The 24822-nt window shown below is 43.5% G+C and overlaps 2 protein-coding genes across 2 annotated transcripts in view; one reads left to right on the top strand and one right to left on the bottom strand.

Annotated features, from left to right (window-relative positions):
• LOC143981486 (endogenous retrovirus group V member 2 Env polyprotein-like) overlaps positions 1-19607 on the top strand; it is a 41025-nt gene extending 21418 nt beyond the window's left edge. The window contains exon 3 of the mRNA XM_077479356.1: positions 19477-19607. Within this exon, the coding sequence (XP_077335482.1) occupies positions 19477-19607 (131 nt within the window). The remainder of the gene's footprint in view (positions 1-19476) is intronic.
• ATP8A2 (ATPase phospholipid transporting 8A2) overlaps positions 1-24822 on the bottom strand; it is a 1022388-nt gene that overhangs the window by 192079 nt on the left and 805487 nt on the right. The window lies entirely within an intron of this gene.

Consider the following 24822-nt stretch of genomic DNA (forward strand, 5'->3'; position numbering starts at 1 on the left):
CATGATGCTGCCACCACCATGTTTGACAGTGGGGATGATGTGTTGAGGGTGATGAGTTGTGTTGCTTTTACGCCAAACATATCGTTTTGCATTGTGGGCAAAAAGTTCGATTTTGGTTTCATCTGACCAGAGCACCTTCTTCCACATGTTTGGTGTGTCTCCCAGGTGGCTTGTGGCAAACTTTAGACAAGACTTTTTATGGATATCTTTGAGAAATGGCTTTCTTCTTGCCACTCTTCCATAAAGGCCAGATTTGTGCAGTGTACGACTGATTGTTGTCCTATGGACAAACTCTCCCACCTCAGCTGTAGTTCTCTGCAGTTCATCCAGAGTGATCATGGGCCTCTTGGCTGCATCTCTGATCAGTCTTCTCCTTGTCTGAGCTGAACGTTTAGAGGGACGGCCAGGTCTTGGTAGATTTGCAGTGGTCTGATACTCCTTCCATTTCAAAATGATCGCTTGCACAGTGCTCCTTGGGATGTTTAAAGCTTGGGAAATCTTTTTGTATCCAAATCCGGCTTTAAACTTCTCCACAACAGTATTACGGACCTGCCTGGTGTGTTCCTTGGTCTTCATGATGCTCTCTGCGCTTTCAACAGAACCCTGAGACTATCACAGAGCAGATGCATTTATACAGAGACTTGATTACACACAGGTGGATTCTATTTATCACCATCAGTCATTTAGGACAACATTGGATCATTCAGAGATCCTCGCTGAACTTCTGGAGTGAGTTTTCTGCACTGAAAGTAAAGGGGCCGAATAATTTTGCACGCACCACTTTTCAGTTTTTTTATTTGCTAAAAAAAGTTTAAAATATTCAATATATTTCGTTCCACTTCACAATTGTGTCCCACTTGTTGGTGATTCTTCACAAAAAATTTAAATTTTATATCTTTATGTTTGAAGCCTGAAAAGTGGCAAAAGGTTGAAAAGTTCAAGGGGGCCGAATACTTTCGCAAGGCACTGTATATTATACATTCACATCAGTCCCTGCCCTCAAAGAGCTTACAATCTTACAGTGCCTAGAGGCGATTCAGTTCGCATTGTGCGCTATACAAATATTTCATTAATTCATTAAAAATCTAAGGTCCCTAACACACATTCTTACATACACATACAATGCTGTGAAAATGTATTTTCCCCCTTTCTGATTTTTTATTTTTTTGCATATTTGTCACACTTAAATGACTCAGATCAAACTAATTTTATTATTACACAAAGATGACCCGAGTAAATACAAAGTGCAGTTTTTAAATTCAGTTTCATTTATTAAGGCAAAAAAGCTGTCCAAACCTGCCTGGCTTTATGTGAAAAAGTAATTGCCCCCTAAAACTAATAACTGGTTGTGTCACCCTTGGCGTCAACAACTGCAATCAAGCGTTTGTGATAACTAGCAATGAGTATTTCACATTGCTGTGGAGCAATTTTGGCACACTCTTCTTTGCAGATTTGTTTTAATTCAGCCACATTGGAGGGTTTTCCAGCATGAACGGCTTGTGTAAGGTCATGATACAGCATAGTTGGATTACGGACTTTGACTAGGCCACTCCAAAACCTAAATTTTGCTTTGTTCGAACCATTTGGAGGTGGACTTGCTGTGCACTTGAGCTTGAGGTCACAAACTGATGGCCGGACATTCTCCTTTAGGATTTTCTGGTAGAGTTCAGAATTCATGGTTCCATCATTTATGGTAAGTCTTCCAGGTCCTGAAGCTGTAAAGCCGCCCCAGACCATCACACTACCACCACCATGTCTGACTGTTGGTATGATGTTCTTGTTATCAAATACTGTATTCGTTTTATGCCAGATGTAAGGGGATGCACACCTTCCAAAAAGTTATTTTTTTTTCTATCAGTCCACAGGATATGTGCCTAAAAGTCTTGGGGATAACCATGATGTTTTTTGGTAAGGTGAGATGGCCTTTGTGTTCTTTTTGGCCAGCAGTGGCTTTGGCCTTGGAACTCTCCCATGGATGCCATTTTTGCCCAGTCTCTTTCTTATTGTTGAATCATGAACACTGATCATGAACACTGATCATGAACACTGATCTTACCTGAGGTAAGTGAGGCCTGCAGTTTATAGTTTCATAGTTTCATAGTTTTCCAATCTGTTCTTGAATTTTTTTAGATTGTGGCATGATGTGTGGCTTTTTGTGATCTGATAGCATGCTTCACTTTGTCAGACAGCTTCTATTTATGTGATTTCTTGTCTCAACAGGTCTGGCAGTAATCAGGCCTGGGTGTGGCAAGTGAAATTTAACTCAGCTGTCCAAAATCACAGTTTATTCATGATTCAGCATGGGAGGTGGCAATTACTTTTTCACATGGGGCCAGGACGGTTTGAACAGCTTTTTTGCCTTAAATAAATGAAATAATTATTTAAAAACGACATCTTGGATTTATTTGAATTATCTTAGTTACATAGTTGGTGAGGTTGAAAAAAGACACAAGTCCATCAAGTCCAACCTATGTGTGTGATTATATGTCAATATTACATTGTATATCCCTGTATGTTGCGGTCGTTCAGGTGCTTATCTAATAGTTTCTTGAAACTATCAATGCCCCCTGCTGAGACCACCACCTGTGGAAGGGAATTCCACATCCTTGCCGCTGTTACAGTAAAGAACCCTCTACATGGTTTAAGGTTAAACCTCTTTTCTTCTAATTTTAATGAGTGGCCACGAGTCTTGTTAAACTCCCTTCTGCGAAAAAGTTTAACCCTATTGTGGGGTCACCAGTATGGTATTTGTATATTGAAATCATATCCCCTCTCAAGCATCTCTTCTCCAGAGAGAATAAGTTCAGTGTTCGTAACCTTTCCTCATAACTAATATCCTCCTGACCCTTTATTAGCTTTGTTGCCCTTCTTTGCACTCGCTCCATTTCCAGTACATCCTTCCTGAGGACTGGTACCCACAACTGGACAGCATACTCTAGGTGCCGCCAGACCAGAGTCTTGTAGAGTGGGAGAATTATCGTTTTATCTCTGGAGTTGATCCCCTTTTTAATGCATGCCAATATTCAGTTTGCTTTCTTAGCAGCAGCTAGGCATTGCATGCTGAGCCTATCATCTACTAGGACCCCCAGGTCCTTTTCCATCCTAGATTCCCCCAGAGGTTCTCTTTGTGTAAAATTAAAATTTGTTTTATGATCTGAATTATTTAAGTGTGAGAAATATGCAAAAAAATAAATTAGGAAGGGGTAAATACTTTTTCACAGAACTGTACTACGGCCAATTGAAACAGGAGCCAATTAACCTACCAGCATGTCTTTGGAGTGTGGGAGGAAACCCCCACAGGCACAGGGAAAACATGCAAACTGCAGGGAGGTAGTGTCATGGTTGGAATTCGAACCAGCGACCCTAGTGTTGCTAGGGAGAAGTGTTAATTGATCCTAATACATGAGAGTAACTACAGGGGTTGCCATTGCGGCCCGGTCCTATGCTCCAGGGGGCCCATGTGGCTCCCCTGTACATCTGGATAGGAGGGGGCAGCATAGAGAGGATCCAATTCCCTCCATTTTCCTCTTGCAATTGCTGAAAGCCTGCTTCTCCTCTTCTCCCTTCCACAAGCATTGAGCAGCTACATGAAGAAAATGGAGCTCCTCTAAATGCCGCCCCTCCTATCCAACGTACTCTTCTTCCTTCTACTCCTGGCCCCTTGTGTGCTCCCCTGATATCTCACCCAGCCCCCGCAATGGGGCACCTAAAATAATAATAATAATAAAATGGTAAAAAATTATTTAAAAAAATAAAATAACAAAAATAAAAATGACTGACACCAGTAGTCACAAAGGTCAACCAGGCTCTGGTTTTCCACCATGGGCCTTGGAGGGAAGGACCCTGACCTCTCATGCATGTAATATAAGAACCTTTAGAGTTTAAGCTCCTTGAGAGCAGGGACTTACGTTAATGTACAGTGTTTAAAACGCTGCATAAGTTGTGTAGAATGGATATCTTCCCTGCCTTAAGAACACACTGATGACACGCCTTCTCTAGCCAGAGGCACTGATCGATTGGGAAAAATCTGACAGGCCGGTTGTACAGAATTCAATCGTAGATGGACTTCTGCATAACTGGTCTGCCCATACATTCATTGAAATTCAGCTGGTCCCTGCTGAATCAGTTGAATTTTTATGTATGGCAACCTTTAGGGGTCTATTTATAAAAAAAAAATTGCATTCACCCAGCCCGACTTATTCTGACAATATTTTTCCTAATACAATGATTTCCTATGATTGTCAGCTCCATCCAGTCACCATAATGCTCCCAAAGCGGGAGTTAGGCTCTGTTCACACCTATGCGAATTAGATGCGGGTTTCCCTGCATCCAAGTCACATAGCAGGAGAATGTGACTGGCTCCCTATGGAGCCGATTCACATATCTCTGTTGTGGCTGCAGAGCACACTGCACAAAAACACTGTGCGTCTTTGGCTCAGTTTCAGGGCCGAATTCAGGCATAGAATCGGCCCTGAAATGGGGAACAGGGACGCACATCGCTCCTGTGCTATCCACAGCGGGTTATAGTGTGAACCCGGCCTAAATGTTCCCATCAAAGACACAGGCATATAGTTACATAGTTAGTCAGGTTGAAAAGACACAAGTCCATCCAGTTCAAACTTAAAAACAAATACATAAAATAAAAAAATAATTGTACAATCCAAATACCCAATTTTATGCCCACAATTGATCCAGAGGAAGGCGACAAAAAAAACCCCAGCAGAGCATGCTCCAATTTGCTACAGCAGGGGAAAAAAATTCCTTCCTGATCCCCCAAGAGGCAATCGGCAGGAATGAAAAAAACTGAAAAGAGTTCTAATCCTTCACCACTGTACCTAGAACTAAGAAGAAAAAAAAATCTGGCTTTAGATACACTTTAAAACCCAACTCCAGGCCAAACATTTTTGGACAGAGTGGTAAAGGGACAGAACCAGGTAAGGTTTTAATTGTTAGAAGGGTTGAAATATAAGCGCCACACCACTACTGATGCCGCGTACACACGGGCGGACGGTATGGCCTACTTAGTCCGCCGAAACACATTTCAGCAGACAGTCCGCTCGTGTGTGGGCTTCAGCGGACTTTTTCAGCGTGCAGTCCGGCGTACTAAGTATTTTGGATTTTTCGAAATACTGTCTGTCGTACTCGCATTTCGGCGGACAATCCGCCCGTGTGTATGCCAGTCCGCCGTACTTTTGAAATGAGCGGACTTTTCCCGCCCGGAGAAAAGTCTGCTCATTTCGAGCGGGTATCCAGGTAGGCGGGGCCCGCGAAGGAGACGTCACTGGCCCCGCCGCCTGGTATGGACTTAAAGGGGAACCCCAACGCCGAAAAAAATCGGCGTGGGGGTCCCCCCCAAGTCCACAACAGACCCTTGTCCGAGCACGCTACCCGGCCGGCCAGGAAAGGGGGGCGAGCGAGCGCCCCCCCCCTCCTGAGCCGTACCAGGCCGCGTGCCCTCAACATGGGGGGGTGCCTTGGGGAAGGGGGGGCCGCCCGGCCCCCCCACCCCAAAGCACCTTGTCCCCATGTTGATGAGGACAAGGGCCTCTTCCCGACAACCCTGGCCGTTGGTTGTCGGGGTCTGCGGGCGGGGGGCTTATCGGAATCCGGGAGCCCCCTTTAATAAGGGGGCCCCCGGATACCGGCCCCCCACCCTATGTGAATGAGTATGAGGTACAATGTACCCCTACCCATTCACCTGTAAAATAAAAGTACAAAAAAAAACACAACACACGAGATAAAATACTTTATTGCACAGCTCCGGGGGTCTTCCGTCTTCGGGGGTCTTCTCGCCGGACTCCTCCGCTATCTTCTTGTAGCTCTTTTGCTAGCGGAGGAGTCCCGCTTTCTTCCTCGCCGCTGGCCTCTTCTCCCGACTACGGGGGTCTTGGCCCCCTCTTCGGTTCTTCTGCCGGGCCACCGCGCCTTCTTATAGCTCTTTTACAGGCGGTGGCCCGGTCTTCTGTCGCCGCCGCCTTCCTTTCTTCTTCTAGCAAAAGAGCTACAAGAAGATAGCGGAGGAGTCCGGCGAGAAGACCCCCGAAGACGGAAGACCCCCGGAGCTGTGCAATAAAGTATTTTATCTCGTGTGTTGTGTTTTTTTTTGTACTTTTATTTTACAGGTGAATGGGTAGGGGTACATTGTACCCCATACTCATTCACATAGGGTGGGGGGCCGGTATCCGGGGGCCCCCTTATTAAAGGGGGCTCCCGGATTCCGATAAGCCCCCCGCCCGCAGACCCCGACAACCAACGGCCAGGGTTGTCGGGAAGAGGCCCTTGTCCTCATCAACACGGGGACAAGGTGCTTTGGGGTGGGGGGGCCACCCGGCCCCCCCTTCCCCAAGGCACCCCCCCATGTTGAGGGCACGTGGCCTGGTACGGTTTAGGAGGGGGGGCGCTCACTCGCCCCCCTTTCCTGGCCGGCCGGGTAGCGTGCTCGGACAAGGGTCTGTTGTGGACTTGGGGGGGACCCCCACGCCGATTTTTTTCGGCGTTGGGGTTTCCCTTTAAGTCCATACCAGGCGACGTCTCCTTCGCGGGCCCCGCCTACCTGGAGACGCGCTCGAAATGAGCGGACTTTCCTCCGCGTGTGTGGGCGAGTCCGTTCATTTCAAAAGTAGGGCGGATAGTATGGCGGACTTAGTACGCCGTATTAGTCCGCTCAAAAAGTGGTGTGTGTGGTCAAGTCCGTTCATTCGAAAGTATGACGGACTGTCCGTCGGATTGTATGACGGACTAAGTAGGCCATACAGTCCGCCCGTGTGTACGCGGCTTAAGAGGTTCAGATACAACTTTATTCAATTAAAGGGACAGAACAAGAAACGTGTCCCCCTCATCAGGACTAGAAAGAACATAAGTTCATTATCATGTCAATCTGACTGCAACAAAAACACCTAACAAGCAGTATTAAATTACAGGAACACTTAAAGTGGTTGTTATCCCACTCATTTAACTTCATATAATCCTGTGTGTTTTCTAATGATAGGTGCTCATGTCTCTGTGTTTTATAAAATAAAAAGTCTGCTATACCTGATTTCAGAGAATCGATTGGCGCTCACATGACTGGCCAGCTCTCTCCTCTCCCGGTCTGACAGCTGCAGTGGGCACGGCCAAGATTCCTCCGCTGACATCAGTTGGGATGAAAGGAGGAGAGGAGGATTGTGTCTATGGGAATTTTTGACCGTTCTTCCAGAAGCGCATTTGTGAGGTCAGGCACTGATGTTGGATGAGAAGGCCTGGCTCGCAGTCTCCACTCTAATTCATCCCAAAGGTGTTCTATCAGGTTGATGTCAGGACTCTGAACCTTGCTTTGTGCACTGGTCCAAATCATTTGGTGGAGGAGGAATTATGGTTTAGGGTTGTTTTTCAGGGTTTGGTCTTGGCCTCTTAGTTCCAGTGAAGGGAACTCTTAAGGCGTCAGCATACCAAGACATTTTGGACAATTTCATGTTCCCAACTTTGTGGGAACAGTTTGGGGACGGCCCCTTCCTGTTCCAACATGACTGTGCACCAGTACACAAAGCAAGGTCCATAAAGACATGGATAAATGAGTTTGGGGTGGAGAAACTTGACTGGCCTGCACAGTCCTGAGTCCTGACCTTACCTCAATATAACACCTTTGGGATGAATTAGAGCGGAGACTGCAAGCCAGGTCATCTTGTCCAACCTCAGTGCCTGACCTCACAAATCTGGAAGAATCGTCAAACATTCCTATAGACACACTCCTAAACCTTGTGGACGCCTTCCCAGAAGAGTTGAAACTGTTATAACTACAAAGGGTAGGCCAACTCAATATTGAACCCTACAGGCTAAGACTAGGATGCCATTAAAGTTCATGTGCGTGTAAAGGCAGGTGTCCCAACACTTTTGGTGATATAGCGCACATGCAGATTTAACAGACAGCTTTTTAAATTATAGACACTGAGCTTTTTATAGTAAGGCCAGATGTTTAGATGGCTTAGGTTAAAACTTATATATATATATATCCTAAAATAACAAATGGTGACAGATATAGCTTGTTCTGTAGTATGCTGACATCTAATGGAGGTTTTTGGGCACTGCAACTTGTTTACTATGTGATTTGGTTTCTCCCTTTGTCCTCCTTTCTTGTTTAGTGCTAGTTAGTTAATTCCTCTCTAGACCCCCCCCCCCCCCCCCCCCCCATTTTCTTCTATGTTCCCTTAGTTAGTGTTAGTACATCCCAGAGACAGTGTTCAGAAAAGTCATTAGTCACTAGACTAGTGCAAAATCTGGTGCAGCTGTGCATGGTAGCAACTTCTAACTCCAGCTTGTTCAATTAACCACTTTCAGACCGGACCAATTTGCTGGTCAAAGACCAGACCACTTTTTGCGATTCGGCACTGCATCGCTTTAACTGACAATTGCGGGGTCGTGCGACGTGGCTCCCAAACAAAATTGACGTCCTTTTTTTCCCACAAATAGAGCTTTCTTTTGGTGGTATTTGATCACCCCTGCGGTTTTTATTTTTTGTGCTATAAACAAAAATAGAGCGACAATTTTGAAAAAAACGCATTATTTTTTACTTTTTGTTATAATAAATATCCCCCAAAAATATATAAAAAAACATTTTTTTCCCTCAGTTTAGGCCGATATGTATTCTTCTACATATTTTTGGTAAAAAAAATCGCAATAAGCGATTATTGATTGGTTTGCGCAAAAGTTATAGCGTTTACAAAATAGGGATAGTTTTATAGCATTTTTATTAATAATTTTTTTATTTTTTTTTTTTTACTAGTAATGGCGGCGATCAGCGATTTTTATTGTGACTGCGACATTGTGGGGGACCCATCGGACATTTTTGACACATTTTTTGGACCATTGTCATTTATACAGTAATCACTGCTATATAAATGCAGTGATTCCTGTGTAAATGACACTGGCAGTGAAGGGGTTAACCAGTGGGTGGCAGTGTAGGGGTTAAGTGTTCCTAGGGGTGTGTTACTAACTGTGGGGGGGTTGGGCTTTCATTTAGTGAACACTGATCTCTGCTCCAATCACATAGAGCAGAGATCAGCATCACTAGTTGCTAGGCAGAATGGAGAAATGCTGTTTACTCGGCATTTCCTCCATTCGGCCGCTCCGTGAGACGATCGCGGGGATGCCCGCGGCGATCGAGTCCGCGGGTCCCGCGACCAGACTCACGGGGGTCCCGACCAGCGCGGGAGCGTGCTGCCGGCGGCGCGCTCCCGATGGCAGGGCGGCATTGAATATTGGACGTACCTGTATGCCAATATGCCTGCCCGTGCCATTCTGTCGACGTACATCGTCGTGCGCTGGTCGGGAAGTGGTTAAGCTTTGAAAAAAAACTGGAAGCTAATTGGTTTACTATGCAGATCTGCACCAGATTTTGCACTGTCCAGTTTTTGAATAAATCAATTCAATTGTCTTAGGTTTCAATAGACTGGAAAAAAACATCCTCTGTACTGCATTGGATTCAACTTCTGTGTCTCATTGAAGAATCAGGCCTAATGTACACAGGCCATCCGTTTAGTCCTTCTGAACGCCACAACTCCTGGCAGGAGAAAAGCTGCTTAACCACTTCGGGACCGCCGTATTGCCAATGTACGTCAACACAATGGCACAGGCAGGCAGAATCACGTAAATGTACGTGATTGCCTTCTAGCGGGTGGGGGGTCCGATCGGACCCCCTCCCGCTAGATACGGCGGTCCCTTTCGGTGCCGGAGCGATCGGCGATGAGGGGATGGCCGTTGGTTTCCGCCCATCCCCTCTCGATCGCTCCTGGCCAGTGACGAACTTCCTCCCCTGTGAAAATGTAAACACAGGAGGAGGAAGTGATGTCACACTCCTCGTGGCGGTCTTTTTGAACCGGACAGCGAGGAGTGAAGACGCAAGTAAGTGCACCAACAGTCCACTGACACATAGGTACACACAGGCACACATTTCACCCCAGTCACCCCCCGATCACCCCCCCGATCGGCCCCCCGCCCCCCCCCCAGTCACAGTGTCACTAATGCAGTGTTCATTTATTTATTGATCACTACATTTAGTGTCAGTTGTGACTGTAAAAAGTGTCAGGGCAGCTAGTGTTAGGCCCCTTTAGGTCCAGGGTAGCCCCCTACCCCCCCCTAATAAAGGTTTAACCCTTTGATTGCCCTCCCAGTTAACCCTTTCACCCTCTTTTACCAGTGTCACTAAGCGATCGTTTTTCTGATCGCTGCAATAGTGTCACTGGTCCCGCTAGGAAGCTAGTTTTTTTTTAGGTTCAACGCCAGGTTTTTATACCGTTAGGTACCCCGATATATAACCTAATAAAGGTTTTAACCCTTTGATTGCCCCTAGAGTTAACCCTTTCACCAGCGATCGCTGCATAAGTGTCACTGGTGACGCTGGTTAGCCAGTTAGTTATTTAGTTATTTAGGTTCCCCGTCAGCTTTTTATAAAGCTTCAGGTACCCCCATATAAATACCCAATAAAGGTTTTAACCCCTGATTGCCCTTAGTTAACCCTTTCACCAGTGATCACCGTATAAGTGTTACGGGTGACGCTGGTTTGGTAGTTCGCTTTTTATAGCATCAGGGCACCCGCCATTTATTACCTAATAAAGGTTTAACCCCCTGATCACCCGGCGGGTGATATAAATTTGGTTTTAGGGTCAGAAAGGGTCTGCGTCGCCCCAGGCAGTGCTAGGTTAGTGCCAGCACCGCTAACACCCACGCGCAAAGCATACACCTCCCTTAGTGGTATAGTATCCGAACAGATCAATATCTGATCTGATCAGATCTATACTAGCGTGCCCAGCAATTTAGGGTTCTAAAAAAACGCATTGTTAGCAGGATCAGCCCAGATACCTGCTAGCACCTGCGTTTTGCCCCTCTGCCCAGCCCAGCCCAGCCCAGCCCACCCAAGTGCAGTATCGATCGATCACTGTCACTTACAAAACACAACACACATAACTGCAGCGTTCGCAGAGTCAGGCCTGATCCCTGCGATCGCTAACAGTTTTTTTTGGTAGCGTTTTATACAGTCGCTGACAGGCTAGGTGCTTTTTTACCTGTGAGTCTCACTACTGTACCCCTAAATTTAGAGCCCAAAATGGCAAAGCGAAGGTACACTAGTGAAGAGGCCTACACGTTTCTGAGCATGACAGATAGTGAAGAGGAAGACACTGATCTGTCAGAATCAGGCTCAGAATACGAACCTGTAGAGGACAGCGCCTCCATGTCAGATAGCTCTGACGACGAAGAAGAGGTCCCTGCTATTGTCAGGCGTACCCGGCCCCGATTTTCTGATGTTGTTGAGGTGCAGGAACCGGAAGTCCCTCGTATGGAGTATAGAGCCAGTACTAGCGCCGCTCATCCTTTTGGTGAACTGGCAAGCACCAGCGGCCTAGTACACCCTGGGCGTACATCCAGCACTGCAGTATCACGTGGTGACGTGGCGAGTCCCATAAGTGCAGTTCAAGCTGGCGAGGTGGCAAGCACAAGTAGTGTCCCGCTGCCACCAAGAAGAAGAAGACAAAGACAGGCCCGTCGTACCCATAGTGCCCTTCCTGCAGAATTCGCCTATCCCAATTGGGTGCCCACCACTTCTGCAGAACCCGTACTTCCCCCATTCACTGCCCAACCCGGTATTCAGGTGGATACAGATGATTTTACGCCACTCGATTTTTATTCTCTGTATCTCACGGAAGATCTCTATAGATCTATTGTGGACCAAACCAATTTATATGCTGGTCAACGCATCGCCGCTAATCCCCAGTTGCCGTCTCTTGCCAGAGATTGGAAACCAGTTACGGTTTCCGAATTTAAGTCGTTTCTGGGCCTTTCCCTCAACATGGGCACACACAAATTTATGCGGATGCGGGCTTATTGGTCCACGCATCCGGCTGACCACATGCCCCTGTTCTCTAACTCCATGCCCAGGGCACGATACGAGCAGATCTTGCGGTTCTTGCACTTCAGTGACAATGAACTTTGTCGTCCACGTGGAGACCCTGAATACGATCGGCTCTACAAAATTCGGCCCCTCATAAACCACTTCAACCAACGTTTTGCAGACTTGTTTATTCCCCAAAAAGTTGTCTGCGTTGATGAGTCCCTGGTTAAGTTTACTGGTCGCTTGTCATTCAAACAGTACATTCCCAACAAGCGTACCAGGTACGGGGTCAAGCTCTATAAGTGCTGTGACAGGGCCACAGGCTATGCATGGAGCTTTATGGTTTATGAGGGTAAAGATAGTTACGTAGAGCCGGAGAACTGCCCTGATTACATAGGAAGCGCTGGCAAGATAGTGTGGAAATTGGTGTCACCCTTATTCGGAAAGGGGTACCACTTGTACGTGGACAACTATTACACCAGCGTGCCACTGTTTAGTCATTTATTTGATAATCAGATTGGAGCATGTGGCACCGTGCGACCTAATCGCCGGGGCTTTCCCCAGCGGCTTGTAGATTCCCGTCTTAGGCTGGGGGAGAGAGCCTGCTATCGGTGTAATAATTTGCTCGCTATGAAGTGGAGGCATAATAAGAATGTTTTCGTTCTTACCTCCCTTCATGCAGACACGACGGTCCAAATTTCTACGGCGACTGGTATTGTGGAGAAACCCCTCTGTGTCCACGAATATAACAAAAATATGGGAGGGGTGGACCTCAATGACCAGATGTTAGCGCCGTATCTAACTTCCCGTAAGACCAGACGCTGGTACAAAAAAGTGTCTGCTTACTTATTTCAATTGGCTTTGCTGAATGCTTTTGTGCTATACAAAGCTTCAGGCGGAACATTAACCTTTCTTTTCTTCCAAAGAGAGGTTGTCACAGAGCTTCTGTTTCCAGACGGTTCTGTACCTCACCATTCCCAACCAAATGCAGTAAGCCGGCTGTATGAGAGGCATTATTCTTATGTCCTCCCGAGTACCCCTACCCAACGAGCCCCCCAAAAAAGATGTCGTGTCTGTAGCAAGCGCGGATATAGGCGTGACACCCGTTCTTATTGTCCACGCTGTCCTGGCCAGCCTGGTCTTTGTCAGGGTGAGTGTTTTGAACGCTACCACACACTAGTGAAGTATTAGCGTAGGGTACAGCATTTCACAGGCTAGGCACACTAACACAGGGTCTCCCAAGATGCCATCGCATTTTGAGAGACCCGAACCGTTACAGTTACAGTTTACAGTTCAAAAAAAAGTGTATAAAAAAAAAAAAAAAAAAAAAAAAGTAAAATAAAAAAACCAAAAAAAATATAAAATATAAAAACCAAAAATAGTTGTCGTTTTATTGTTCTCTCTCTCTCTCTCTCTCTCTTCTCTCAAATTTTTTATACTTTACTGTTTACTGTGTTATTGTTAACCATTTTTCATGTTTTCAGGTACGCCATTCAGCTGCAGCGTGGATTTATTTATCTTGACAGCAACAGCGTTTGCTCCCACGATACATAAAGCCGCGACTCCAGTGCTGTAGGAGGTGATTTCACCACCACAGTTAAAAAAGAGCATATATGCCGAAGCATGGGGGCATAAGGGGTGGAGGAGCGATTTTGCTCCTAATGCCGCGTACATACGGTCAAAATTCCGACGGAGGGCTTGCCCGTGGAAAAGTTTGAACGTACGTACGCAGCATAACTTTTTTGCGGGAGGATGCCCCCATGCTTCGGCATATATATATTTTAGGCACAGGTTGTGTTAAAAAATGTTTTATTTTTTACTGTTTTTTTTGGCAATTGCTTTGCAGGTATGGTATGGTAAGGTTTTACTGGGATGTTACTTTGTTTTAACGTTAACCATAATTTGCTTAGCAGGTACGCCATTCAGCTGCAGCGCGGATTTATTTATCTTGACAGCAACAGCGTTTGCTCCCACGATACATAAAGCCGTGACTCCAGTGCTGTAGGCGGTGATTTCACCACCACAGTTAAAAAAGAGCATATATGCCGAAGCATGGGGGCATAAGGGGTGGAGGAGTGATTTTGCTCCTAATGCCGCGTACATACGGTCAAAATTCCGACAGGGGGCTTGCCCATGGAAAAGTTTGAACGTATGTACGCGGCATAACTTTTTTGCGGGAGGATGCCCCCATGCTTCGGCATATATATATTTTAGGCACAGGTTGTGTTAAAAAATGTTTTATTTTTTACTGTTTTTTTTGGCAATTGCTTTGCAGGTATGGTATGGTAAGGTTTTACTGGGATGTTACTTTGTTTTAACGTTAACCATAATTTGCTTAGCAGGTACGCCATTCAGCTGCAGCGCGGATTTATTTATCTTGACAGCAACAGCGTTTGCTCCCACGATACATAAAGCCGTGACTCCAGTGCTGTAGGCGGTGATTTCACCACCACAGTTAAAAAAGAGCATATATGCCGAAGCATGGGGGCATAAGGGGTGGAGGAGTGATTTTGCTCCTAATGCCGCGTACATACGGTCAAAATTCCGACAGGGGGCTTGCCCATGGAAAAGTTTGAACGTATGTACGCGGCATAACTTTTTTGCGGGAGGATGCCCCCATGCTTCGGCATATATAAATGGTGCATGTATGTCCATCATTAGAAGTGGGTGGATGAAGGGAGGTATCTAATGGTGGGCATACCCACCGATCAATCTCTTTTTTTTCGTTCAGACAACATGACTCTCAGTAAATAGCTTGGGGTGTCTACTTTCCAAAATGGGGTAATTTGGGGGGATTTTGTGCTATTTTGGCATTTTATGGCCTTTGCACCCTTAGAAATCCTGAAGGTGGTGATTGGTTTTCGGGGTGCCGTACGCGACTAGACTCCCAAAAAGTCCCACACATGTGGTATCCCCATACTCGGGAGAAGTAGCCGAATATATTTTGGGGTGCAATTCCACATATAACCATAGCATGTGTGAGCAATATATCATTTAGTGACAACTTTGTGCAAAAAAAAAAAAGTTTGTAATATTCCCGCAACTTGTGGCAAAATATAAAATATTCCATGGACTCAACATGCCTCTCAGTAAATAGCTTGGGGTGTCTACTTTCCAAAATGGGGTCATTTTGGGGGGTTTTGTGCTATTTTGGCTTTTTATGGCCTTCGAAACTGTGATAGGTAGTGAGGGGTAAAATCAAAAATTTGCACCCTTAGAAATCCTGAAGGTGGTGATTGGTTTTCGGGATGCCGTGCGCGACTATACTCCCAAAAAGTCCCACACATGTGGTATCCCCGTACTCGGGAGAAGTAGCGGAATATATTTTGGGGTGCAATTCCACATATAACCATGGCATGTGTGAGCAATATATCATTTAGTGACAACTTTTTGTACATTTTTTTTTTTTTTTTTTTTTTAGTCATTATTCAATCCCTTAGGACAAAAAAAATAAATATTCAATGGGCTCAACATACCCATCAGCAGTTTCCTTGGGGTGTCTACTTTCCAAAATGGGGTCATTTGGGGGGGTTTTGTGCCATCTTGGCATTTTATGGCCGTCAAAACTGTGATAGGTAGTGATAGGTAGTGAGGAGTAAAATAAAAAAATTATGCCCTTAGAAATCCTGAAGGCGGTGCTTGGATTTCGGGGTCCCGTACGCGGCTAGGCTCCCAAAAAGTCCCACACATGTGGTATCCCTGTACTCAGGAGAAGCAGCAGAATGTATTTTGGGGTGTCATTTCACATATGCCCATAGCATGTGTGAGCAATATATCATTTAGTGACAACTTTGTGCAAAAAAAAAAAAGTTTGTAATATTCCCGCAACTTGTGGCAAAATATAAAATATTCCATGGACTCAACATGCCTCTCAGTAAATAGCTTGGGGTGTCTACTTTCCAAAATGGGGTCATTTTGGGGGGTTTTGTGCTATTTTGGCTTTTTATGGCCTTCGAAACTGTGATAGGTAGTGAGGGGTAAAATCAAAAATTTGCACCCTTAGAAATCCTGAAGGTGGTGATTGGTTTTCGGGATGCCGTGCGCGACTATACTCCCAAAAAGTCCCACACAAGTGGTATCCCCGTACTCGGGAGAAGTAGCGGAATATATTTTGGGGTGCAATTCCACATATAACCATGGCATGTGTGAGCAATATATCATTTAGTGACAACTTTTTGTACATTTTTTTTTTTTTTTTTTTTTTAGTCATTATTCAATCCCTTAGGACAAAAAAAATAAATATTCAATGGGCTCAACATACCCATCAGCAGTTTCCTTGGGGTGTCTACTTTCCAAAATGGGGTCATTTGGGGGGGTTTTGTGCCATCTTGGCATTTTATGGCCGTCAAAACTGTGATAGGTAGTGATAGGTAGTGAGGAGTAAAATAAAAAAATTATGCCCTTAGAAATCCTGAAGGCGGTGCTTGGATTTCGGGGTCCCGTACGCGGCTAGGCTCCCAAAAAGTCCCACACATGTGGTATCCCTGTACTCGGGAGAAGCAGCAGAATTTATTTTGGGGTGTCATTTCACATATGCCCATAGCATGTGTGAGCAATATATCATTTAGTGACAACTTTGTGCAAAAAAAAAAAAGTTTGTAATATTCCCGCAACTTGTGGCAAAATATAAAATATTCCATGGACTCAACATGCCTCTCAGTAAATAGCTTGGGGTGTCTACTTTCCAAAATGGGGTCATTTTGGGGGGTTTTGTGCTATTTTGGCTTTTTATGGCCTTCGAAACTGTGATAGGTAGTGAGGGGTAAAATCAAAAATTTGCACCCTTAGAAATCCTGAAGGTGGTGATTGGTTTTCGGGATGCCGTGCGCGACTATACTCCCAAAAAGTCCCACACATGTGGTATCCCCGTACTCGGGAGAAGTAGCGGAATATATTTTGGGGTGCAATTCCACATATAACCATGGCATGTGTGAGCAATATATCATTTAGTGACAACTTTTTGTACTTTTTTTTTTTTTTTTTTTTTTTTGTCATTATTCAATCCCTTAGGACAAAAAAAATAAATATTCAATGGGCTCAACATACCCATCAGCAGTTTCCTTGGGGTGTCTACTTTCCAAAATGGGGTCATTTGGGGGGGTTTTGTGCCATCTTGGCATTTTATGGCCGTCAAAACTGTGATAGGTAGTGATAGGTAGTGAGGAGTAAAATAAAAAAATTATGCCCTTAGAAATCCTGAAGGCGGTGCTTGGATTTCGGGGTCCCGTACGCGGCTAGGCTCCCAAAAAGTCCCACACATGTGGTATCCCTGTACTCAGGAGAAGCAGCAGAATGTATTTTGGGGTGTCATTTCACATATGCCCATAGCATGTGTGAGCAATATATCATTTAGTGACAACTTTGTGCAAAAAAAAAAAAGTTTGTAATATTCCCGCAACTTGTGGCAAAATATAAAATATTCCATGGACTCAACATGCCTCTCAGTAAATAGCTTGGGGTGTCTACTTTCCAAAATGGGGTCATTTTGGGGGGTTTTGTGCTATTTTGGCTTTTTATGGCCTTCGAAACTGTGATAGGTAGTGAGGGGTAAAATCAAAAATTTGCACCCTTAGAAATCCTGAAGGTGGTGATTGGTTTTCGGGATGCCGTGCGCGACTATACTCCCAAAAAGTCCCACACATGTGGTATCCCCGTACTCGGGAGAAGTAGCGGAATATATTTTGGGGTGCAATTCCACATATAACCATGGCATGTGTGAGCAATATATCATTTAGTGACAACTTTTTGTACTTTTTTTTTTTTTTTGTCATTATTCAATCCCTTAGGACAAAAAAAATAAATATTCAATGGGCTCAACATACCCATCAGCAGTTTCCTTGGGGTGTCTACTTTCCAAAATGGGGTCATTTGGGGGGGGTTTGTACTGCCCTGCCATTTTAGCACCTCAAGAAATGAGATAGGCAGTCATAAATTAAAAGCTGTGTAAATTCCAGAAAATGTACTCTAGTTTGTAGACGCTATAAATTTTGCGCAAACCAAAAAATATACGCTTATTGACATTTTTTTTACTAAAGACATGTGGCTGAATAAATTTTGCCCTCAATGTATGACTAAAATTTAGTTTATTCGATTTTTCTTATAACAAAAAGAAGAAAATATAATTTTTTTTCAAAATTTTCGCTCTTTTTCCATTTATATCGCAAAAAATAAAAATCGCAGAGGCAATCAAATACCATCAAAAGAAAGCTCTATTTGTGGGAAGAAAAGGACGCAAATTTCGTTTGGGTGCAATATTGCATGACCGCGCAATTACCAGTTAAAGCAGCGCAGTGCGAAATTGCAAAAACACCTCTGGTCCTTAAGGTATTTATTGGTCCGAGGCTGAAGTGGTTAAAAAACATGATAAAAGCCACACATTGCACATGCATTTAGGCAGAACAAGCATTTCAGCATTAATGGATTCCATTGGCCAGAATATTCATTTATTCTGGCCATTGGAATGCATTAATGCTCATATGCTGGACACAGAGCCTCACACAGTGGTGCTTTTAGAGGCTCAAAAGAAAATGCCAAGCACTTGTAAAAGAGGCATTTTAAGCTCTGTGTATATGAGGCCCTAAGCTACTGGTGGATTGTGCCAAGTCAGCAGCAGCCCATGGCGTCTGGACAGACTGAGTCTAAAGAGGGAGGTCTTTGGGGCTGAGGATGTGCTGTGCAACTGTTCTCTTATATAGCAATGGACTGAGACAACTAGGTAAGGGGTGTAAAATGTAACTTGGATAGGATTGACAAGAAAGCTGTGTTTTTTTAATCAATTTAAACAGGACTGTAAGCTAACCATTTTTTTTTGTGACAGGAGCTTTGATTGGCATTCAGAGAGCTTTAACAAAGCGTGTCTGAATCCATGTTTTGAAGCAAGTGTAAACTAGCCCTTAGGAATACATATTTTTGTATGTGTGTTTTTTTACATTACAGTTTTTAAATTACAGTTGTTCTGCACTATTTATCTAGTTTATCCAGTTTACACTTGCTTCAAAACATGGCTTCAGACAAGCTTTGTTCAATCTCTCTGAATGCCAGTCAAAGCCTCTGTCACTGAATAAAATGGTTAACTTACAGTTCTGTTTACACCCTGATTTTGCTCGGTGCTTCGAAAAGGCTTCGGTGGGGCTTCAATAAGGCTTTGGTGGAGCTTCGATGGGGCTACGATGCGTCTTTGGTGGGGCTTTGGTGAGGCTTCCTGGAGCTTCGATGAGGCTTTGGTGGGGCTTCAAGTGAACTTTGCCATAGACTTCTACAGAGGCTTTGAAGACAATTTGAAGTACCACTAAAGCTACATGGGGTATCATTTTTGAACAAAGCCAAAGCAAAGCAAAAGCAAGGTGTAAACAGGACTGTAAGCTAACCATTTTATTTAGTGACAGGAGCTTTGCCTGGCATTCAGAGAGCTTTAACAAAGCATGCCCGAAGCCATGTTTTGAAGCAAGTGTAAACTAGCCGTTAATGTGTGTTGAAGCCAAAGCAAATGTAAATGAGCCCTAACAGTTAGCACCAAAGCTATATCTATAATGAAACAAGGTAGAAATTTAATCTCAGGAAGCACTATCTAGAAATGGCATGAAATACGTTTCTAATCTCATCTTATGATCTTTTAGGGTTGCAGGGTGGACACAAAGTGCATCTCTTTTGCGGTTTCTCTAATTTAGATAGTAGGAGGAACTGTAATGGATCACCAGAAGCCAAGTGGTTCTTCAAGCGTGTCTTCAGAACTGCCTTTCGAGCTTGATTGGATGATTGTCATAGGTAACTGTAGATACCCCCTGTCCACAGAATAAGACTTTGGCTCTTATCAAGAAATTCTAATGCAAAACCAGTCTTGACTAGATCCCCAAATTATATGAACTGAATTGGCTGCAACCTTTGAACTGAAATAGAGACAACTGACAGCTGACCAGGCTGAATATCAAATCAAAAGGCAGAGTAATATTTAATTACATTAAGCCAGAGGTCAAGACTGAAGGTAACTGAAGAACACAACAAAAAGCCAGGTCAGAATGCAGACACTCAATGGTATTTAGAAAGCAAACAGATCCAAAAAAAGGAACAACTGATCAGAAAAGGATACCAGAGAACTATCAATGTTGTAACTGTAGCAGAAGAGCACTATAGATATAGGAATACTTCAAAAAGTGAGGACAAGGAGTAACATATACTTATACTTCAACATCCTGTCAATACACTGAGACACACTTAAATCAACAATAGATGATATCCATGGCATGCTTATGTAACAGTACTGAATGTCATCCAGCAGATATGCACATAGCACCCACTCATTACACAGAAAGAGCAGAAGAAAGAAGTGCAGGAAAATGATATCACTGGCCAGTAGGAGATGAAGAACCATCAGCAGCTTGTCACAGTAAAACAATAAATAAGAATACTGTAGGTGAAAATTACATTATTGAACAACATAAATCACTGTTGTCCATAGAATTACCATTTTGGAGTATTAATTACAATGGTATATGGCTCCAGGCATGTCTCTCAAATGTTGGCAACTATGCATGAAGAAGACACCATCGATAAGATCTTAGAAATCTCTTATATAGCTTAAATTGGATACCTTAAGCACAATTCCAGATTAGATCTCATTGCTGGAAAGCTGGGGTAACATTTTAATGCATTTTAATGCTGTGAGTTTCTTTTGGCCTTGTCATATAGCTCACTTTCTGCTGCCAAATGTATAGAGTTTCCCTGGGAATTGGAGCAAAAATACACTACTAATGACCAGCGATAAAGTCAGCTGAACTCGTCTCGGAAGCTGTCTGGAATCCCACTCTACAATATGGCGATAGCAGCTGCTTTGAAGCAAAGAAACCACAAATATGCTGCAAGGGAACAACAATTCCGCCCTTAAAAATATGCTTTGGTCCATATTTTCTTCTACTGATTGTTTACCGCTAGAGCTTAACCTTATATGCCCTTTAAAAGGCAAACATACAATTTATGTTTTATTTTTTTCTTCCTTTCAGTAAGAAACACAATACATTTCTTATGATTTATATTATGTTTGAGAATCATAGAACAAACTGTCTATCTATCTATCTATCTATCTATCTATCTATCTATCTATCTATCTATCTATCTATCTATCTATCTCTTTGGATAAATACTGTAAAGGATACCTTTATAGTCAAAGTTAAATAATACGTTAAAGAATAATTCCAGGCATAGATATTTTATAAATATCCAACTTGAACCAATGTAACTAGCTATAAACCATTTCTGGCCTATGCCCTTGGAAGCTGGAAAAGCTTGAAATAGACATTTCAGTGATCTTTGCTTGTTTATGGACCTGTGTCAATCGGCTGCACTTCTGCTAACTGAACACAGGAAGTTGGCTGCTCAGCATAGGAATCCATTCGAGAATGCTCTGCATTTCCTCAATTACTGCAAGCCTTCTCTGATTAGACAAAGTGGAGAGCGTGATGTCCCAGCCCCACGTCTCCACCTCGTCCAATCAGAAAACGCTTTGCTTTAATTCAAAAGATGCAAAGCGAATGGTATCTGTGCCGAGTACCCAACCTCCTGTGTTTAGAAAGCAGAAGTGCAGCAGCTTAGCAAAGGACCTGGAAGCAAGTGGAGATCACTGAGGTAGTGGTGTCTACTCAATTACTCTAGTTATTTTCAGCTTCAGTATTTAGTGTGCAGCAGCACAGATGATGAGGACACCTCACTTACACACCACATCCCTTCCTGAGTCACATTGACAGTCTCTCTCCATGCCAGTTGGTCCCTTCAGTCCAAACAGCACTGACAGCCCCGCTCCCGGCTTGCCTTGCTCCCGTCAGGTTCCCGCAGACCTTCACACGAGGCTCTGGCCACTCCGCTTGGCTACCTTGAACCATGACATCACATGACACTCTCAGGCACTGCCTCCACTAGACCTGCCCCCTGCCGGTGTTGCCCAAATGCACTGTAGCAGTCACCGCCCTATTTTTTAGTGGCAACCTTTTCCTGTCACTGGCATATACTGACAGGAGAAAAAGTGCCCATTTTTTACTGGCTGACAGTAAAAATACTGACAGTTGGCAACACTGCCTGCATGTATGTGAAAGTACAATATGACAGCACTATCTGACTGAGTGCTTCACTAGCTGGTTGTTGAGCACAACAAATACACAGTAATAAAACAAAGGGGCATATAAAGGCACACACTTTTATTGGATAAAATGGCTGGAGATCAGCCCAGTAACCAAGAACTCCACTTTTCAGAAAAACAATAATTCTGTCGTCAGGTGGCTCTTCCCATGTACACACACATTTATGACTATTCAATTTACCAAAAAAAAATGTTTGCCTCCACAAAATGTCTTCAAACAGGTTTACTTTAAGCTGTTATCAGTGTATATTAACTGATTTTCACAGTTACTCAAGATACATTACACATAACAAATCAGTTACTAATGTATATTCCTATCCCCTGAAGACAGGAACAAAAAGGACACCACTGTTCTCAAGGTTGACATTTGCAATGCCTTTAGTCAAATAGAAAATAATCCCATTAACTTTGTGTTCTGGCATAGTGTCAGGTTTCATCCAGGAACACCTGTCAGGGAAAAAAAATACTTTGATCCTTTCACTACACGCAAGAAAATCTATACAGGACACCTCGTCTGAGCAAAGAGGAATTGGAAGAAGTGCCAGGCGTACAAGAAAATCAAAATGCTGGAGGTTGTGTGCCAGTAGTGTCATTGCCAGTACTGTCATGACTTGTCATATAATGTCAATTAGGAGTGGCAGGCATTTTAACCCCTGTCAGTTAGCAGTGCCCAGCTCCTATGAAGTCTGTGAGGCACCCACTACATTTATCTGACCTCTAGATGCTCTAATAGCTTGTAGATCACTGTGGGAAGCAAGGTAGGTTAAAAGCTGGGCACACACTCACAGTCCGATTATACAATTTCCTTTAGATTTACCAACAAATATGCATCTCATTGGTCTTCCTCAAAGAATATAAATTGAGTAGGTTGTGTAGACCAGACCTCGGCAAATTGCGCTCCCAGGGCCACATGTTTGGTTGTCCCTATCTGACCCTTGATGACTCCGCTGCATCCATCTGTGAGCCTGTGGTCTTACTCACTGAGGAAGCTGAGAGGCATGCTGACAGATGCCCATGTGGAGAGCTACAAGAACTGGGAAAAGAGAGCCTGAGGAACTGATTGCTACAGTGGGGAAGCTTGGTTCTGATGGGAAAGTGTTGCCTAGGAGAAGTCCTGGTGCTCTTCTGCCACTCTGTTATCTGGCCAAATTTTTTGCATGTTAACATCTGCAAACTCCAGGAGACATGCACCTGTTCTTCACTCCAGGTCAGGATCTGCAGAAATGCCATTTTATCAATCTCAGGCTCTCTTCTTACAGGCACAGTGCTTTTCAGAGGGCATTCGACAGGCCGTGAGGAGGTGTCATATTGCCTTACATAAGGTATCACATAAATGATCTACACCCACAGCAAGGGAATTACCCAACTTTGGTCAAAGCTGCACAGTTTGTTTTTATCTTCAGAAGTCTCTTACCTGCATAGGCAGTTTTTTTAGTATATATATATATATATATATATATATATATATATATATATATATATATATATATATATTTATACCAATGCATTGCATGCATGTTTATCTGCACAGTTAGCACACAAATTGGTGGTGCCATACTTTGGAGTGCTCTTAATTTAGAAATGAGTAGGAGAAAAAAAATAGCGGTAGCCACTGATATACGATCCCACAAATTAAAAAATAACAGGTTTGTTCATATACATTAACATGAGCTGTAGTTGTATATAAGTTTGACAATATTTTTGCACAAATAACAACAAAATATAAGCACCAACAGTCATGATACAGCCAAAACGCATCATATTTGTGCCTACTGTCATAAACATTTTTTTGTGATCCAGCCAAGATAATTCAAATATACAGGATGAGTGTCCAATGTTAATCAAGAATATGCATTAATGAAGGAGAAGACAAATGTTTAATCTGTATGTTCTCACGGTTGTTTAGGCATCAGTTTCACACTGGACACTGGATACTGGATAGTGTTCAATATTAAGAAAATCTGAAGAAGGTAATTAATACCTCCCATGCCGTGCAGTGTACAATCATAAATTCCTTTATAAATAGGGTTGCCACCTCATACCTTTAAAACCGAACACATAATAATTACACAGGTTCTGTGGCTGATTAAAGTGGTAATTAAACTTACTTGGTGCCTTATCTGCATTAAATCAGCCTCAGAACCTGTGTAAATCATATGTGTTTGGGTTTTTAAGGGCTGAGGTGGCAACCCTATTTATAAATGTCTGGTGGTTCAAAAAATACGTTTTTGACATCAAAAATGCTAGTTTTATGATAAAATGCGTGTGTGTGTGTGTGTGTGTGTGTGTGTGTGTGTTTGGTAATAACATTTGGATTCTTTTATGGTGTTACTGGTTCTGGTAGGTGTAGAAAATCCATGTTTGGTCTCTACACAAAAACAGCTACATAGCTACATAGTAGGAGAGGTTGAAAAAAGACACAAGACCATCAAGCTGGAACTTTAACTTTACTTTCAGATCCATAACTCATAACTGGAGCCTGTTTGCTAGTCTGCTTGAGTGCAGAGTGTACTGACTAGATTTGTCTGTAGCAAGGATCTCCACAAGCCAATTTGTAGGTGGTGGCTGCTTAAATGTTATGCCCTGTACACACGGTCAGAAATTCAGATGGAAAAAGTCAAATCGGATTATGTTGTCAGAAAATCCGATTGTGTGTGGGCTCTATCTGACTTTTTCTGTCGGATTTTCCGACACACAAAGTTTGAGAGCAGGATCTAAAATTTTCCAACAACAAAATCCAATCGCATAAATTTCGATCGTGTGTAGACAATTCCGACAGACAAAGTGCCACGCATAATCAGAATAAACTAAGAGACGAAAGCTATCAGCTACTGGT

The sequence above is a fragment of the Lithobates pipiens genome, unplaced genomic scaffold, assembly GCF_037356315.1.
Source record: "Lithobates pipiens isolate NorthernLeopardFrog02 unplaced genomic scaffold, aLitPip1_a1.2 Scaffold_16, whole genome shotgun sequence".
Lineage (NCBI taxonomy): Eukaryota > Metazoa > Chordata > Amphibia > Anura > Ranidae > Lithobates > Lithobates pipiens.